We start from the raw sequence: 18,326 nt of genomic DNA on the forward strand, positions 1-18,326 counted from the left end.
ATAATATGTTAGCTTTTCTATTTATTTGTTTCACATTAAAGGTATATTAATCGTAAGTGCAATACAAAACATATAAGTTTGTGATGGCTTGATACCTTCCATCAAAGAGAACCAGCATGCAAGACCATGCACTCGGGTACACACGAACACTGTAAATTTCAACGGAACATAAATGTCGAAAAATTGTGTTTTCCATGAAAATAAAGTGACAGGTATATAAGTTTAGACTATGTCATTCACCAAACAGAGAATAGTGCACACTGAGATTTCTTTTATGCGAAAGGGCAAAGATTATGTGATGTTAACGAAACACCATTGAACCAAATTTCATGTATAAAGAAATACACCTATCCTCTAAGTGAAATTTGACTCTCACCTGCCAAAGCTCACACACAACACACAAAGTCACTCTTAACTCTGCTTAACCAATGAATCAGTTAACCCCAATAACTTATTCTTCTTTGCTTTGTTAAAAAAAGTGAGAAGCTTAGTCAAATCATAATCGCATGGCATAAAAAATCGACACCGCAAGCTCCACATACTCGCGGCCTGATAGAATTGAATATAATCAAATAAAAATATTTGATTCTGAGATGCTCCAACGCGAAGAACCCCTACAAAGTTAGTGGAGTCATTGTTTTTTTTTTGCTGAAGTCTTCTTTGATGAGGGGGCAATGGTGTGAGCTCACTGTTGCTGCGTGAATGGTTTTATAGCCATTTTTTTATAGGGAAATAAACAGTCTCTTCATATAAAAATGTAATATTATTAGTATAGATTTGGAAATAATAAAAATGTAAAACTATACATTATTTCAGATATTATATTTAATGTAATATTACCATTTCTTTTATTGTATATTTATTTATTCTATTTTTTTTGTTTTTTTCTGATAATGTATATTTACTTATTTTAATTTCTTGTTAATTTTTTTTGTATACTATGAAATGGTAATATTACATTATGGAAGATTGTTTGAACCGTAAGAAATAGAGATTGCTTATTTTTGGTTTATTCCGGTCAAAATTATTATTTTTGGTCATATGATTTAATGAGCCACATGACTTCTTTTGGAAAAAAGATTTGTATCCTAACATGGACATTCCTCTTTGTAAAATTAAATATAAAAAATGTAATATTATTATTTTCTTATATTGTATATTTCTTATTCTAATTTTTGAGTTTATTTATTTAACTTAATATTATCATTTCTTATATTGTATATTTTCTTATTATAATTTTCAAGTTTATTTCTTTAACCTTTTTGTAAACTAAACGTAAAAAAATGTAATATTGTATATTTTATTATATTGTATATTTTCATATTCTAATTTTTGAATTTATTTATTTAATTTTTTATATGAAATGGTAATATTACATTAAGGACAATTACAAAAAAAAAATGCTACGTGTCGTTTTTTGGAAGAAGTTTTTTTTGCTAATGTAGACGCTCTTTGGAACCTCAAAATGTCATTTTTATTAGTATATATAGTAGCAAAATATAAAACCTATGGTTATTATACTAGATATTACTCCTCGTGTGTAAGCAAGATAAAGTTTATATAATAATCTGGAAGTGTATCAAAACTTGATATTATGACTCATGACTTCTATATCTTATTCGTTTTTTGTTTGTTCGAATGGTTGGTTATCTACCAACTCAACTTGCAGTTCAATACCAATTCAAAGAATCTATAACCTCTCCTCTATTTATGGATATAGATGCGTCGACGTGATTATTTATATCTAACAAACATGTGGCTGTATTACAACCATGAACCATGAAACAACTTTTGATATTTAATGTTCTGAGTTTTGAAGTGTATATGTTTTTATTTTGCCTGTCTAAATTAAACATTATATGAAGAAAACAAACATCCAATCTTATATTTTATTAGGTTAAGAACTCCGTCCAAGTTTCTATTTTAAGACACGTAACGACGATTTGTTTGGTGCCATGCCTTTTTAAGTTTCCATTTTTACATAAGGTAGCTGGTAGAAAGGTTATCGGTTCTGTTTTATTCAGTTTGTACCATGTAACTTTTAACCATTTCGGTTTATAATTATAACCAGTTTGGATCAAATTAATATTATGTATTATAATTACTATTATTTAAAAAAGGAGAGAGTGAGAGAAAGAGTTGACATTTGGAACCAACAGGGGCTCAGATGCACCGCGATCACGAGATTTTGATTAATTTAGGTGTATTCTTTGTGTGAATCAAGCATGTTCGTTGTAGTGACAACGACGTTAACGTGCATATGAAAGCTAACCTCGATAATGTTGCTGCGTCACCAATCGAGATTGAACAACATTAAGACGAATCAATATTTAATCAAGTTTATAAAAAAAAAATAAAGAAAGACTTAGAATATGTCCTACATATTTACCTATGAGTATATTGTTTGCATTAATTAGTAAGTATATTCACAATAAATTTAACTATGCTATCTTTTTACGAGAGTCTATTTTTTTACTATATAAGTTAGCATGGTCTAAAAGTTTATTAAACGGAAGTGGTCATGAAATGACATGAACAAGGAAAAGAAAAAGTAACTTCTCATCGATGATATGATGGTACCGGTATAGAACCCATAATGAACCAAAGTCCAACCAATAGGAGACTTTAAATTGACCTTACCAAAAAGATAACCTTTTTCTTGAGAAATTAATGGAATGGGTTTGCATGTAAAATAAATTGCGTGGGGTCTGTATTGATAGAGAGGACTTACATGTAGTGATGGCTCTTTCAATTCAATATATATCATACATCTTTTACAAAAAAATTAGTATAAAACATACACTTGGAAATTTTGCATTGGAAACTCCTGATATATACAAATTATAACTAAATTTTTGGAAAAAAGAAATAAATTACTCCTGATATATATAAATTACTCCCCATAAAAATACAATAACTTAAGTTTTTTTTTAATATATATATACCTTGTTTTAACAAATTCTAATAGATATTGTAAACTGAAACAAAAAAATGATAGTGGATATTCAAATCATTAAATTACTATTTCTTCATGGGTAACAAAAAATACAAAAAGTTTAGATAAATGGATAAACCAAGAAAATTTTAAATGTTTTAATCATAATTTTACAATTTGTCTTTTTAATTTCAAAATTTTTAAATATTCTTATTCATTTTATTTTATACGAAATTTTTAAATATTCCTTAGTATTTAAAGTTAGGTCATTTTTTCTTCGGTATAACAAATAAATCCATTTCCATCTAATCTGGTATTTTTCTTTATTTGGTAGAGAAAAATAAGAAAGCAGCCAAACTTAAATCGATTCGAAACTGATCATTTATCACCCCACTAATAGAAAAGCAGCCTCCATAAATAAATCTAAATAAATATATAGTTTTATAATGTCTCAGAAAGAAAGCATAGTAAGCGATCAAACATCAAAAAAAAAAAATAATAATAAACAACAAACCATCTCGCCGTGATTCATCATCATCTCCTCCGATTAATAATAACAAACAACAAACCATCTCGCCGTGATTCATCATCTCCTCCGATTCAACTCTCTCTCTGTCTCTCTCTCTCTCTCTCTCTCTCTCTCTCTTTGACTTCAGATTTCGATCTCCGTCCCCAAATGGAGACTCCACCCGCGGAGGAGCTTCTCAAGAAGATACGCGAGCTGGAGGAGAGCCAGGAGCATCTGAAGCGCGAGATGTCTAGGCTCAAGGTCTCGGCCGCCGAGGTTAAGCAGCAGCAGCAGCAGCGCTCGCATTCAGTGTCTCCGCAGCGGAGGAGAAACAGTGGCGGCGAAGGAGGTGCTGCCCCGAGGTGGAGGAAGAGCGGGACGGCGTCGTTTCGCCACGCTTCCCCGCTGCGTAAGGAGAGCCGTGGTGGCGGCGGCGGCGAGGAGGGAAGATCTGGTGGAGGAGGGAAGTTTACGGAGAAACAGTATTTGAATATTTTGCAGTCTATGGCGCAAGCTGTTCATGTCTTTGATCTTAACGGACAAATCATCTTTTGGTGAGTGTACTTGAACACTATGATGCTTTATGTAATAGAAACAATCTAAGTGTTCTGTCTTTCTCATAGTTCAGGAACTCTTAAAATTAGATTAGGGGTGTTTTTTTGTTCAACAAGATGCTTTCTGTAATAGAAACAATCTAGTGTCGGAGACGATCTGATGTGTCCGAAATGATTTTGGATTGGATTCATGTAGTTTAAGTAGTTAGAACTTAGATTTTTGCTGAACTAGATGCTTCTGTGATAGAAACAATCTAGTTTTTTTTTTTTTTAATGAATTCGATGCTTCTGTAGTACATACAATCTTGTATCTGTCTGTCTTATGTGTCTGAGATGATCGTGGATGTGATTCATAAAGATTTGGAACTATTTAAGTTAGTTAGATTATGGTAGTTTTTTTTTTTTTTTTTGCTGAACTCGATTCTTTTGTTATAGAAACAGTCTTGTATCTGTCTGTCTTATGTGTCCCAACTGATATTCAGATTCAAAGCTCGATGCTTTGTAATAGAAACAATCTAGTGTCTGTCTATCTCTTGTTTCCGAAATGATTTGGGAACTCTTGAAGTAGTTAGACTATGGTGCTTTGTGGCTGAACTCGATTCTTTTGTAATTAGAAACAATCTAGTGTCTGGGACGACGATCTGATGTGTCAGAGATGATTGTGGATTTGATTCCTATAGTTTATGAACTCTTTAAATTAGTTACATTATGATAATTTTTTTTTTTTTTTTGCTGAGTTCGATTCTTTTGTAATAGAAACAATCTTGCATCTGTCTGTCTTATGTGTCCCAAGACTCCCAACTGATATCCATATTCATAACTCGTTTCTTTTGTAATAGAAACAATCCAGTGTAAGTCTATCCCATGTGTCCCAGTTGATATTCAGATTCATAACTCGTTGCTTCTGTAATAGAAACGATTTAGCGTCTGTGTACCTCATGTGTCCTAACTGATATTCAGATTCAAAATTCTACTGCACGGTTTTGTTCCAGGAACGCAATGGCGGAAAAGCTTTACGGCTTCTCAGCAGCAGAAGCACTCGGGAAAGACCCGATCGATATTCTCGTAGATGACCAAGACGCCGCGGTTGCACAGAACATCACTCGCCGCTGCGGCTGCGGAGAGAGCTGGACCGGTGAGTTTCCCGTCAAGAACAAAGCAGGAGACAGGTTTTCGGTAGTGACCACAATGTCTCCTTTCTACGATGATGATGGCTCTCTTATTGGGATCATATGCATCACAAACGACGCGGCTCTCTTTCAAGACCCGAGAGTCTCTCAAGCCAAGACGAGAGGGCAAGAAGAGGGAACAAGCTTTAGCCGAGTTGCATCTAAGCTTGGTCTTGACTCCAAAGAGGCTGTTGCGTCGAAGCTTGGACTTGACTCTCAGCAGCCTATACAAGTTGCTATTAAATCCAAGATATCAGATTTGGTTAGTTTTTAATTTGAATATTCTCATATTTTTTTATTTATTTATACCGTTAGCAAATTATTGATTTATATATAATACATTATATGACATATTTTAGTTTTTAAGTTGAGTTATAAAATTAGTATGAAGAATTATGAAAATTAGATATACAAAACAGAAGAAATTAGACAAATTTAATCGATATAGGACAGTTTAAACCAATTTGAATCGTATAAATCAGTATAAATCGAATTTTAAGAAAATTGTTTCGGATAGGACTGAGTTGCCGCCTAGACTGATTTTTAGAACCTTGGTTGCAATCGTTTGAACAGTGTTGTTGAAATAACAGGCGTCCAAGGTGGGGAACAAGGTCAGGTCAAAGATGCAAGCAGGTGATAATAGTTCTGCACACCATGAAGGTGGAAGTGGGGACAGTCATCATTCGGACCAAGGCTTCTTCGAAGCTGCTTTGTTTGAACGTAAGGAGGATGCAGGTGCTAGCACTAGCACAGCGAGGGGAGATTTTATCCAGTCTCCTTTCGGTGTGTTCCTACGCAGCGATGACAAGTCTTCTTCTTCAAAGCCCTTCAGAGATTCAAGCGATGAAAACGAGATTCCTAAGACGCTTGCGTCAAAAGCTGAAGAGTGGATGGCGAAGAAAGGGTTGTCATGGCCATGGAAAGGGAACGAGCAAGAGGGTTTGGAAGGGAGGCGTGGTCATTCGGTGTGGCCTTGGGTGCAGAACGAACCGCAGAAGGAAGAAGGTCATCAGAGTAATAAGGCTGCTAGTAATGAGGCTGTGGGCGGGTATTGGTCTTCCCCTGTTAATGTGAACAGCACGAGCAGTGCTAGCAGCTGTGGAAGTACTAGCAGCAGCGTTATGAACAAGGTTGATATGGATAGTGACTGCTTGGACTATGAAATCTTGTGGGAGGATTTGACAATTGGAGAACAGATTGGGCAAGGTGATGAATCTATCCTTCAAGACATTTTGCAGTGGTAATAACATTCTGTAATAAAATCTCTTTATGTGTACAGGTTCATGTGGAACTGTCTACCACGGTCTATGGTTTGGATCTGTACGTTCTTGCCTTCTGTTGATGATGTAGAATCTGCATTGTTGATTCTTATGAGAGTTGCTAATGTTACTGCAGGATGTGGCTGTAAAGGTGTTCTCCAAACAAGAATATTCTGAAGAGATCATTACATCTTTTAGACAAGAGGTATTATGTTGTACTTGCTTTATTATGATTTTGAAGTACTTATGCTTTACTTGTATTATTCTGAAGGTGTCGTTGATGAAAAGACTTAGACATCCAAATGTGCTACTGTTTATGGGAGCTGTGACATCACCCCAGCGTCTCTGTATCGTGACAGAGTTCCTTCCACGGTTCGGTCTCATCTCTTTGGCTAAATACTACACTTCCTTTTATGCTTTTTCTTTTTGAACTCCGAGACCAAAATGCTGACTCACTCAAAAATCTATTAAAACTATATATGCAGTGGAAGTCTATTCCGTTTGCTGCAGAGGAACACATCAAAACTGGATTGGAGGCGACGTATCCATATGGCATCGGACATTGTGAGTAATTTTCTAGATCATTGATAGTTGTATGCCGACATTGTTGTGCATATCGTTCTTTTTCAACTCTTTGGTTCTGTCACCGTACATCTCATCCAACATGTTGCATACTTTATTTACGTACTTACTCCCACAGGCTCGTGGCATGAACTATCTTCACCATTGTAGTCCACCCATCATTCACCGCGACCTGAAGTCATCAAATCTACTGGTTGATCGAAACTGGACAGTGAAGGTATTTTTTCCAATATTAAATCCATACAGTTCCTTTAATCCTGAGTCCTGACAAGTAATAGGTATCCATCATGTCTTTGGTAACTTTATGGAGATTACGTACAAATGCTGTCAGTGAATGACAGGACATGCATGTCTAATGGAATTTCGATTTTATTTCATTTTATTTATTTGATAATATTAGCTTAGGTACAACAATAATGTTATTTGGTCTAGTAATTCCATTGTGTTTGATTTAACTTGTGTTCAACGTAAACTCATAAACCGCATTTTTAATAGCAGAAGTAGAAACTAGTATTGAACTTTATATGGCTCTGTTTGCATAGCTAACTTACCGTATCATCTCAAATAGGTTGCTGACTTTGGTCTCTCGCGTATTAAGCATGAGACATACCTCACTACGAAGACAGGAAGAGGAACGGTATTCAACATAAGTCTCTTACCAAAATGATTCCTCTTTTTCTTGGTGAAGTTAATTCTTCTCATTATGAATTCAATTGCCTTTTTTTTACCTGTTTTGCAGCCTCAATGGATGGCACCAGAGGTTCTTCGAAATGAAGCTGCTGATGAAAAGTAGACTCTCATTTTGTGCTTGGTTAAGTTCCTTTGCTCATTAGTTTCTACCTTTCTTCTCTAACAATGCTTCTTCTCTTTAAACTCAGGTCTGACGTTTACAGCTTCGGAGTAGTACTATGGGAGCTTGTGACTGAGAAGATTCCGTGGGAAAATCTAAATGCTATGCAGGTATAACTTCCGAAATTAGGAAAAAAAAATTCAAAAGAATTGTTCCCAAATGAGAGTTAGCAAATCTATAGTTTGGCCATATCTTAAAGGCCATTTTATAAAGATATGTTTATTTAGAATACTTGCAGGTGATTGGAGCTGTGGGGTTTATGAACCAGAGACTCGAAGTCCCAAAGGATGTTGATCCTCAGTGGATTTCTCTTATGGAAAGCTGCTGGCATAGGTTCGTAATATAACATTGCACATTCAAAAACTTTTATAAGTTGTGTTTGGTTTTGATTGTGGTTGAATAGTTTTTAACTTTGATTGCCAAAACAGTTAGCTGATAGAGGTTCTAATGTTCTTTCACAGTTGTATTTTTATTTTAGACTAATACGTCTTTGAAGCAGTAGCTAACGCAAGTAAGATATTTTGTGCAGTGAACCACAGTGCAGACCGACGTTCCAACAAGTTATGGAGAAACTAAGAGAGCTTCAAAGGAAATACACTATGCAGTTTCAGGCAACCCGTGCTGCATCCATAGACAACTCTTCCCTCAAGGAAAAATAAAACCCTGAGCAGGATCTGATTGGCGTTGAAGAAGAAGCTTAGCTACAGAAGAAAGGTGAATGAAGAGAAAGCAGCAAGAAGAAGCTTTGGTAAGCTGCTAAACTCGATTGATAATCTCTCTCTCATTACGAGAGGTAAGTTCGTTTCAAATGTATCATGTGCTTGCGAGCTGAGCTAGAGAGGATATATATAGTTATGCATGAGGCAGACCCAGTTCTTTTTCCTTGAAAGAATTGCTTGTACAGATGAAAAGAACGAGGATGAATCAAAAGATTTGGAAGTAAATTTTGTTACATTTTATTGGATTATGCCTTTGTTATTGTTCTGTGTTTGTTATTGTTGTCAATGAAAACGAGTGTTGTGGAAATCCAAGTAGAGAATCATGACAAAAGATTTCTCAAAATCACATATAACATAAATAAAAAGTTTTTTTTTTTTTAATTTTATGTATTAGGCTGTGGTTGATCATCGCGAGCTTCTTCTTCTTCTTGCTTAGCTATGCTGTGGTCAGGCACAAACAAAAAACATTCCAAACATATATGAGCAGCAACCAACAATTCAGAATAGCTACACAGATATTAGAGATAGAGAGAGTACCTAGATGAAGGCGACTCAGGCATGGTGGTAGTAACATGACTTTTCGGTAAAATTTCCTGTAAATTTGAGAATTAAATAACAAAAGCTGAAATCCCTCAATCGCTATATGTAAATATTTATATATATAAAAGCAAAGCAAATTAACCTTTTCCAACGGTTCAGTATCAGAACAGGGCTGCTGAATCCAAGCCGATTTCTTAGTTCGGCGCCTATAAGAGCATGATTAGTGGGGTTCTTAGGGTGGAGTTCTTAGCGGAATATAAGAACCCGTCTCTTAACTTTTAACTTAGTTAAAAGTTAAGAATGGTTCTTAAAACTCTTATTTAAGAGCCAGTTCTTAGCGGAGTATAAGAACCCGTCTCTTAATTTTTAACTTAGTTAAAAGTTAAGAACCGGTTTTTAAAACTCTTATTTAAGAGTCAGTTCTTAGTTTTTTTAGTTAAAAGTTGAGAGACGGGTTCTTATATTCTGTTAAGAATCCCACTTTAGAACTCCCAATAATCATGCTCTAAGCAGCCGCAATCCTATTCCGTCTAGGAAACGTTCACCGAAACGTCTTCTTCCTTTCATTGCTGTGCCTAGCTCCTCCCAAAACACTTTTTTAAGTTGAAGCCCTTTTTTTTTTTTTTTTGAATAAGTCCCTAGCTACGTATATATACAAGGGCTGGGCCTAAATCAATGTTTATAATCTTCAACTCCTCATCCGGCCCTTTCTGTTATTATATGAAAGTAACTATGCTGCTGTACTTGCTTTATTCTGAAGGTATCGTCGTTGATTAAAAGACTATCCAAATGTTCTACTGTTTATGGGAGCTGTGACATCTCCTCAGCGTCTCTGTGTCGTGACAGAGTTCCTTCCACGGTCTTATCTCTTCGGCTAATACTACACTTCCTTTGAACTCGGGGACCAAAATTCTGATTCAATCTATTAAAACAATATATGCAGTGGCATGGGACATTGTGAGTATTAGTTAAACACGTGATATTGTTCTAGATCATTGATAGTTAGTTCACATTTTATTGGATGATTTGTGCAGGTGTGTTTAGAGTCAAGGATGTTGTGTTTGTTTCTTGCTCAAAACGCGTAATAAAACCTCAACACGACCTCAAAAATGTATCACAAGGTACACAGTCCTCTAGTTGAAACAACTCTGCGCTCGTTATAGTCGTCTCTCAACCATATTATTTTATTTTATTCACAGGAAGTTAAATGAGAATGTTCCTAAATACCTAATCTTGTAATATTCAGATATCTTTTGTATAGTATGCTGTAGTTGAAATCTGAATATGAAAGAATACAAAGGATTGTGAGATGGAATATTAACAAGAAGAAGCTTTGGTAAGCTGCTAAGCTCGATCGATAATCTCTCTCTCTCTCTCATTACGAGAGGTCATAATTCGTTTTGAATATGTCATGTCATGTGCTTAGCGAGCTGAGCTAGAGAGGATATATAAAATTGTGCCCGAGGAAGACCCAGTTCTTTGTCCTTGAAAACGAGAATGATACCTTTGTTATTGTTGTGATTTCAACAATGTGAATAGCTTGTTGCATTTTACGTTTTGGAAGATTTGGAAGTAAATTTTGTCACATTTTATTGGATGATACCTTTGTTTTTGGTGTCGATAAAATAATCTGAAATAAAGATGAAACATAAGTCAGCAACAAGAAAATACATGATATAAATGATTTTTATATCTTGGTCTTTGAAATACTTTGAAACCAAATCTAAGTCTCATTGGACTTGGTTGTTTTTGTTTATCAATTTCTCAAATCATGGAAAAATATTACTCTACCAGGAATTCTAAGTTTCAATGCTTTGATAGTTATGATCTTGGTTAAGATCATTCAATCTTAACTATACGACTTGAATGTTTAAAGTATATACTTATCATCATTAGATAGATCATCAAAAGGCAGTTCATCGTAAAAAGATACAAATGGTAAAAACTTAATCTTAAGAAAAAATTGAAAACAAACATCTTTGTAGAAAGTCTTGAGCCATTCTTCTGTAAAAATAGATGAGATTTGCAATTCTTTGTAGAAAGTGTTGAAACAATATGAAAATAAAGATGAAGTGTAAGTCATTATCACATGAATGTATAATCTAAATGATCACTTTTTTCATGGAAGACTTTGAAACCAAGTCAAGTCTCATAATTTATTGGACTGAAATGATTCAAAAGTTCATCAATTGCTTCTTTGCTACAACTTTGACTAGATAATCAGCAGAAGCAACATTTTCACTAGATAATGAAGCATATTAATTCTACATGAACAAAGTTCTATTAGAAAATGTAAACTAAAATGATCACAAAAATATAAAATTACAAGACCATACACTAAACATTGAAGTATTTTGTATTGATACTTCTTTGTATGGTGATCAATTTCTGTTTTGTGATTCTGATAAAGTTTTTTTTTTTAAAATTGTAAGAGATTAATGATATTTTTTTTTACTTATTGGTTTCCACAAACAAAGTTTAATTTGTTTGCTCAATTATTATCATTTAAAAACATTCATAACTATATTTTAGTTGTATTTTTACTAGATAAAGCAATTCAATATTTTCGACAAAGTTTATGCAGTGTTTAAAAGAAAAATATCACATGTTTCTGTAGCATATTTTATACCATCACAATCAATGTAGAATGATAGTAACCTACTCTTACAAGGTAATTTCAAGTAATGTTATTCTTGGCTTATTTTTTTCTTATCTGATACTAATTTGCTAAGGTTTTCTCAGCTATTCATCTCTCTGATTTTCAGTATCAAATGCATGGAAAGTGAAATCATTGCTATCTATCATGGTTATCAATATCTCCAATTTTTGAGAGATAATGATGCCCCTTGGATTATGGAAGATTTCTTCTTGATCAGGAAGTTTAAGTTTCAATGCTTTGATACTTACGACATTGGTTTTGATCCTTTTGCTTTCCTACAACAAGGTTCAGAAGTCATCTCTAGTTACGTTTCTACAGCAAGTCCTATTTGGAAGGTGGACACTCTGTTTCTTTCGAAATCAGTTGAAGATATTCATCTCTTTGATATTACTTGGAATATTCCTCCAATATACATGAAGAGGCCTGAACAGTTTCTAGTCATAGAACTAAATCATAGTAAGTGTGTTTCTGTCTTTTTAATTATATTGTTGTATGGTTTGTAACTTTCTGCCATGTATTTTCTGTCTATAATTTTTTTAATTATATTGTTGTATGGTTTGTAACTATATACTATCTTTAAAGAAAAAGGCTGGTTGATTTCTCTGGAAGCATTGTATGGTGATTTTAAAGTTGATGATGATGATGATGAGTCTAAAGGGGCTTACGCTTGTAACTCAGGAGGGCGTTTATTTTCACTGTCTCTAGAGCTAACTAACCTCGGTAGTTTGAAGGTATGTTCTATTCTAGGCATGGGCATTCGGGGTCCCAATCGGGTTTCGATTTTATCCAATCGGGTTTCGGTTTTTCGGGTTTATCAAAATCAGCCCCATTCGGATTATATGAAAGTTCGGTTCGGGGCCGGTTCGGGTTCTATCGGGTTCGGGTCGGGGTTAGTAAATCTTCAAAGAACCGGTACAACCCAATATACTTTCGGGTTCGGGTCCCAATCGGTTTTTCGGTTTAAAAGTACCTGATTTTTACCTATTTTATAACCAAAACATGAGTAAAATCGGTTCTTCAGTTTTAAAATACCTGATTTGTACCTATTTTGTAACCAAAACTTAAGTAAAATCGATTCAAAAAGTAAGCAACATCAACCGTGATCATTCAAAGTCAAACGAAAAATAAACATATTTACTGATAAAAAGAAAACCAAATAAATAAAAACATAAAACGAAAACCAAGTTCTCATGAAATGAGAAACATTGTTTAACGAAAACAAAATCTAAATCTAAATACTTCAAGATTCAACGGCCATCTTCAACCATCAACCTTCATGTAATAGATAAGTATTTTAGATTTTCAATATTTCTTAGTGTATTTTGGATACATATTAGGAATTGACATCATGTTTGGTACGAGATCTTTTCGAGATTTTGAATGTTTCGGGTTCTATCGGATATCCATTTAGATTCGGGTTCGGTTCGGATAATATCCATAACCCGAAATACCACAAAACAAGATCCATTCGGTATTTACGTCGGGTTCGGATCGGTTCGGATTCATTTTTATCGGATCGGATTCGGTTCGGGTTTTCGGGTTCGGTTTATTTGCCCAGCCCTATTCTATTCTTATTTATTATTTTTAACTATAATCATGATTGTCACTGTATATTAATTCTAAAATATGTGTTACAGATCTTTGATATTGTTGATATTGTTTATCAATATCTTCAATTTCTTAGAGATAATTTCTCTTCAAGGATTATGGAGGAGTATTACTTGATAAAGAAGTCTAAGTTTCATTCTTTTGACACTACCTTGGCTGTGATCCTTGTGCCCTAACTAAACAAGTTGCAGGTATATTGTATTTCTTTTCTAATAGCTTTTAACACTAAACTATGATCAACTTTCCTAATAACATTTTATTCATTTGCAGTCAATATGATTCATATGCCTCTTGAAGATTCGGTTTGTGCAGATCATCTCAATCAAACTTGTAGCAAAGAATCAGTAGATGAGCTTCTGAAATGTTTTTATCCAGATGAGACTAGATATGTCTACAAAGTCTTTTAATGAGAAAGGTATCTCTGACTTATGCTTCTGAATCATTTTTGTTTAAATATAACTCTACATTAAATACCTCTTTTTTTTTTGCAGATCTGACTGAACCGTTTTTCAACACGTCATATACAGAACTGAAGTTTTCCTCCCAGTTTATAAACCCTTGCTATGAACCTGGTTCTTTCCAGTTCCCTCCTCCTAATCCTTTTTTACCTACGGTGCTACCTCTTCCTGCCGAGACTGACGATGATGACGATGAGGCTGGGACTGATGATGAGTCTGATCTTCTTGTGGACAAACCAAACATAAAGTTGTGGCACTCATGTGATGAGAGTGTCCCAACTTTCAATCTTTCTGTCTTGTGCAAAATTGGAAGTGATTTGAGGAGCCAAGCTTTGGGCGTATTCTATTTACATCTTTTAAAAGAATCGTTAGCCCCTATTTTATCTCAGGTAATTTTTTTGGTTTCTTTACATGAAATGTATTAAATGAGAAATTCAATTTTATATGTGCAGGGAAAGGAAGCAAATTTGAATACGTCCATAACACTTTCAGATAAAAACAAAGTGGAGATTAAAACAAGCGGTTTTAAAGAAAGATTCCATCTCTACATATCAACGATTTGGAATGTGTTTACAAGTTTTTCTCCATCGGCTGACAGTTTTGTGGTATGAACTCATCTAAACATTATCTTGTGCAAATTGATTTCTGAAGTTGATCAATTGTTCTAATTTTCTTTGTAGACTGACAAAGAGATTGTTGGTGCTGGTTTAGTAAACAACATTTCTGACCTCAGTGACCATTCTGACTTTCTATTGCTGGAAAATGTCTCTAAATCTTGCTACTCTGTTGATGCGATGTTGAGGAAACTTAAGTTCATCAATATTGATGAAATTATTCGGTTCATCTCTGATTTGCGTTCTCAGGTAATTACTTCCCTCATTTGGCTTCATTGTTAACCTTTATTCATTTTAACTAATCAAATCATTTTTCAGATGTTTATTGAAAGTGTATTCTTTGGGAATATATTAAAAGATGAAGCTCATAATATATCAAAACTCTTTGAAAGCTATGAAATAGCACCTCTTCCTGAGGATAGTCGAGATGATAAAAAAAACTGATATCCCTAAGGGTTCCAAAACCACGTTTGATGATTTTGTCCGAATAAAGTCTGACATCAACTCTCTAGCTGAGGTATAAATGGATACTTCTATTTCTTTGATATTATAATATATGTTTCTTGACTTGTACTATTTGTTTGGATGTAGGTTTCCTTTCAAATTGGAACAAAAAGGGTTGATGCTCAGAAAACTGCAGTTCTACATCTCTTCTTCTCAATGATAGAAGAAAATTTAATCTACTGGCTAAGGTGTGTTTGCTTTTCTTTGTAATTCTCTGTTTCAATTTTAAATAAAGAAAATTTTATGTTTATTGAGATTTATTCTTTGTTTCTCTAGGATGAAGAATAAGCTTGGATTTGAAGTTGGCGGGGAACTTCAGTTTCATTATGGAATCAATCTCTTCTCTATCACTGTGGTGTCATCAGCCCATAACCCTCAGTATCTGTTAGAGCAAATCTACCTCTATCTAGATGGTTTAGAAGAATTTTTGGTAAGATATTGATTATAAATATGAAAATTATTATGTAGTCTTTAGTAATTAATTGTTTTATTTTGTTATTTGCAGGAAGTTATGGAAGCCAATGTTTTTGGAAAATACAAAAAAACTACATCTGATGAGTATCCTGATGATGATGGGGAGAATTTGTGGCAACAGATTACTGAAAAAAGGTAATAGTGTGTGTGTTTTTACCTAGATTACCATAGTATTTACATTCGTAGAGTAACTTATATATGTTGTGTTGGTGTCTGTGTTGGTGTACAGACGGTTCCGTTTCAACAAGAGAGTTAGGAGTATTCTAGAAAACATCTCCAAGAAAGATGTGGTCAACTTTTACAAAAGGTATTTGGTCAAGACATCTCCCCAAACCCGCATGCTATCCATAAGGATATGGCGATGCAACAGTATCCCTTGTGCTTGGTCTATTTAGCTTTTCTAATAATGAAACACTGTTTTGTAGACTGATATTGTTTTTACTGCAAGAGTTCCTTTATTATACTTCCGTTTGTTACAATGTTGTATGTTGCTTTGATAACAATGACATTTCAGTTTTCAAAAAGGAAAAATTATTCTTTATGTTTGAATCAAACATATGCCACGTTACTAAACAAACCGTTTATCAAATCTCTGAAGTGAAACCTTCTAGTCAAATAGAGTGTTTGACATGCATTAGCTTGGCCAGTTCTCGTCTATTCCTCTTCAACGTCAATGATGTCTCTTTCAACGGCAACAATTAGGGCTGGGCAAATAAACCGAACCCGGAAACCCGAACCGAATCCGATCCGATAAAAATGAATCTGAACCGATTCGAACCCGACGTAAATACTGAATGGATCTTGTTTTGTGGTATTTCGGGTTATGTGTATTATCCGAACCGAACGCGAATCTAAATGGATATCCGATAGAACCCGAAACATTCAAAACCTCGAAAATATATTGTACCAAACATGATCTCAATTCCTAATATGTATCCAAAATACACTAAGAAATATTGAACATTTAAAATACTTATCTATTACATGAAGGTTGGTGGTTCTATTACATGAAGGTTGGGCCGTTGAATCTTGAAGTATTTAGATTTTGATTTTGTTTTCGTTAAACAATGTTTCTCATTTCATGAGAACTTGGTTTTCGTTTTATGCTTTTATTTATTTGGTTTTTTTTTTATCAGTAAATATGTTTACTTTTCGTTTGATTTTGAATGATCACAGTTGATGTTCCTTATTTTTGAATCGATTTTACTTAAGTTTTGGTTACAAAATAGATACAAATCATGTATTTTAAAACTGAAGAACCGATTTTACTCATGTTTTGGTTATAAAATAGGTAAAAATCAAGTACTTTTAAACCGAAAAATTGATTGGGACCCGAACCCGAAAGTATATTGGGTTGTACCGGTTCTTTGAAGATTTACTAACCCCGATCCGAGCCCGATAGAACCCGAACCGGTCCCGAATCGAACTTTCATATAATCTGAATGGGGCCAATTTTGATAAACCCGAAAAACCGAAACCCGATTGGATAAAACCGAAACCCGATTGGGACCCCGAATGCCCAGACCTAGCTACAATAATTCAACAAATACATGAGAACTAAATAAAATACTTATCAAATTTTGAGTGAGATGGTTGTCCAATCGCATTTGTGAGTCACGGATTGTGACATATCTTTTATAAAGTGTAGAGTTTATAATGATTCTTATAATGGATACATTTAGGTTTTTAGTCTTTTGGATGTATTACAATACTTATGAACTTATAAAAAGGTTTAAGAAGGATTTGTTGTGAATCACACTTTGGAGGCTTCTTTCAAATTCCTTGGTAAACATTGTAGGTGTTCTGGATTAACTGAACTTTGATAAAGGTTCTGACTTTCATTCACAAAAGTCTATTAATATCTTTTTAAAGAAGATGTCGCAGGAAATATTTTCCGTCCTCATTTCATAATTTACTCCAGAATAAAGTAAAATATGCACCGATGAAAAAATAAATTATTATATTTATGAAATAATGCTTTTATTTTTTGTTCATTACTCCATTTTTCGTTCCATTTCGGAGTAAAATATGAAGTGAAGTTAGAGATGACCCAATGTAATCAACTATGTAAGTACGATCAGTTAAGATCATTTGTGCAGCAGACCACATCGTAGACCGATTATCTATATAAAATAGTATTCTTTCTCTGGCGGCCGCCGCCTTGTGCGCGGTAGTCGAAAATCAACTGTTTTTCTTCTCCATTCTTCTCATGTCTTCTGCTCTTCTTTGTTATCCATCTCGTATTCTTTGTCTGTGTTTTGTGGTTGTGGTAAAATGATTTTGGTCATTTTTGGGTCAGATCTTGTAGCTGACGAGCAGGTCCGATGATTTTCGACGAGTACTACGTTGGTGTGGTACTGTGTGTTTGTCTATTTGAGTTTGTATATGGATTTTGACCAGAGTTTTTAAGAGTTTCTGGCTCTTGGTGGAGACGGTCTTCTCGTTAAGTTTCGGATTCTTGTGGAATGACGGTTTTGATGTTTTGTTGATTTGCTTAGTCTCCTTGACGTTTCGGTGGCATGTTTTTTTCCCTCTTTGTTAATAAGTTAATAGCCACTGTTAGACTATCATAGGTCAGAATTGGTGGGAATTATCTTATAGTAATGGATCGCTAAAATCTGAGTTCTCCTCAAGCTGTTATTGTGGATAAAAAAACTAGTTTCAAAATAGAGTGGAAGCGGTAAGAGATCAGATATCATAGTCCTCTGGCTCGTCATGTTCCCCTTAGCCGCAACAGCTACTCAATGAGGAGCCTGGTCAGTAAGGTTTACGCATTGAGAATTAGTACAAAAACTAGTATGTTAGTAGGTACTATCTCAATCTTGGCAGGTTCTACTTTTATCTATATGCTATTTTGAGTTTATGTCATCTATTCGTGATTTTTTTAGTTTAT

At 34.4% G+C, this 18,326-nt stretch overlaps 2 protein-coding genes across 5 annotated transcripts; both read left to right on the top strand.

Moving 5' to 3' along the window:
* Positions 1 to 3,397: 3,397 nt before the first annotated feature.
* On the top strand, positions 3,398 to 8,883 carry LOC106319016 (serine/threonine-protein kinase pakF). Of its 2 annotated transcripts, none has more exons than XR_001265411.1 (13): positions 3,398 to 3,997; positions 4,990 to 5,428; positions 5,757 to 6,372; positions 6,446 to 6,486; positions 6,562 to 6,630; positions 6,697 to 6,797; positions 6,911 to 6,989; positions 7,126 to 7,224; positions 7,576 to 7,644; positions 7,747 to 7,796; positions 7,886 to 7,967; positions 8,085 to 8,190; positions 8,387 to 8,883. XR_001265411.1 is itself a non-coding variant. In XM_013757215.1 (13 exons), the coding sequence occupies exons 1-13, from the start codon at positions 3,612 to 3,614 to the stop codon at positions 8,514 to 8,516; spliced, it is 2,256 nt and encodes a 751-aa protein (XP_013612669.1). In that variant the 5' UTR covers positions 3,399 to 3,611; the 3' UTR covers positions 8,517 to 8,883. The 2 variants fall into 2 exon arrangements, 1 of the variants encoding a protein (XP_013612669.1); XM_013757215.1 differs by having other exon boundaries at positions 3,399 to 3,997; positions 8,096 to 8,190.
* Positions 8,884 to 13,867: 4,984 nt separating this feature from the next.
* On the top strand, positions 13,868 to 15,877 carry LOC106317029. 3 transcript variants are annotated; one of them, XM_013754888.1, is made up of 8 exons: positions 13,868 to 14,230; positions 14,294 to 14,446; positions 14,522 to 14,704; positions 14,774 to 14,972; positions 15,047 to 15,147; positions 15,236 to 15,389; positions 15,465 to 15,568; positions 15,663 to 15,877. In XM_013754888.1, the coding sequence occupies exons 4-8, from the start codon at positions 14,883 to 14,885 to the stop codon at positions 15,826 to 15,828; spliced, it is 615 nt and encodes a 204-aa protein (XP_013610342.1). In that variant the 5' UTR covers positions 13,868 to 14,230; positions 14,294 to 14,446; positions 14,522 to 14,704; positions 14,774 to 14,882; the 3' UTR covers positions 15,829 to 15,877. The 3 variants fall into 3 exon arrangements, with proteins under 3 accessions (XP_013610342.1, XP_013610345.1, XP_013610343.1); XM_013754891.1 differs by having other exon boundaries at positions 13,868 to 14,208; XM_013754889.1 differs by having other exon boundaries at positions 13,868 to 14,446.
* The last annotated feature ends 2,449 nt before the right edge of the window (positions 15,878 to 18,326 follow it).

The sequence above is a fragment of the Brassica oleracea genome, chromosome C9 (genome assembly GCF_000695525.1).
Source record: "Brassica oleracea var. oleracea cultivar TO1000 chromosome C9, BOL, whole genome shotgun sequence".
Taxonomy (NCBI): Eukaryota; Viridiplantae; Streptophyta; class Magnoliopsida; order Brassicales; family Brassicaceae; genus Brassica; species Brassica oleracea.

Coding starts and splice junctions, on each gene's coding strand:
- LOC106319016 (XM_013757215.1), top strand. CDS start 3,612: ATGGAGACTCCACCCGCGGAGGAGCTTCTCAAGAAGATACGCGAGCTG. Junction 5,429..5,756: donor AATCCAAGATATCAGATTTG/GTTAGTTTTTAA, acceptor TTGAAATAACAG/GCGTCCAAGGTGGGGAACAA. Junction 8,191..8,386: donor ATGGAAAGCTGCTGGCATAG/GTTCGTAATATA, acceptor TATTTTGTGCAG/TGAACCACAGTGCAGACCGA.
- LOC106317029 (XM_013754889.1), top strand. CDS start 14,883: ATGATAAAAAAAACTGATATCCCTAAGGGTTCCAAAACCACGTTTGAT. Junction 14,973..15,046: donor ACATCAACTCTCTAGCTGAG/GTATAAATGGAT, acceptor GTTTGGATGTAG/GTTTCCTTTCAAATTGGAAC. Junction 15,148..15,235: donor AATTTAATCTACTGGCTAAG/GTGTGTTTGCTT, acceptor TTGTTTCTCTAG/GATGAAGAATAAGCTTGGAT.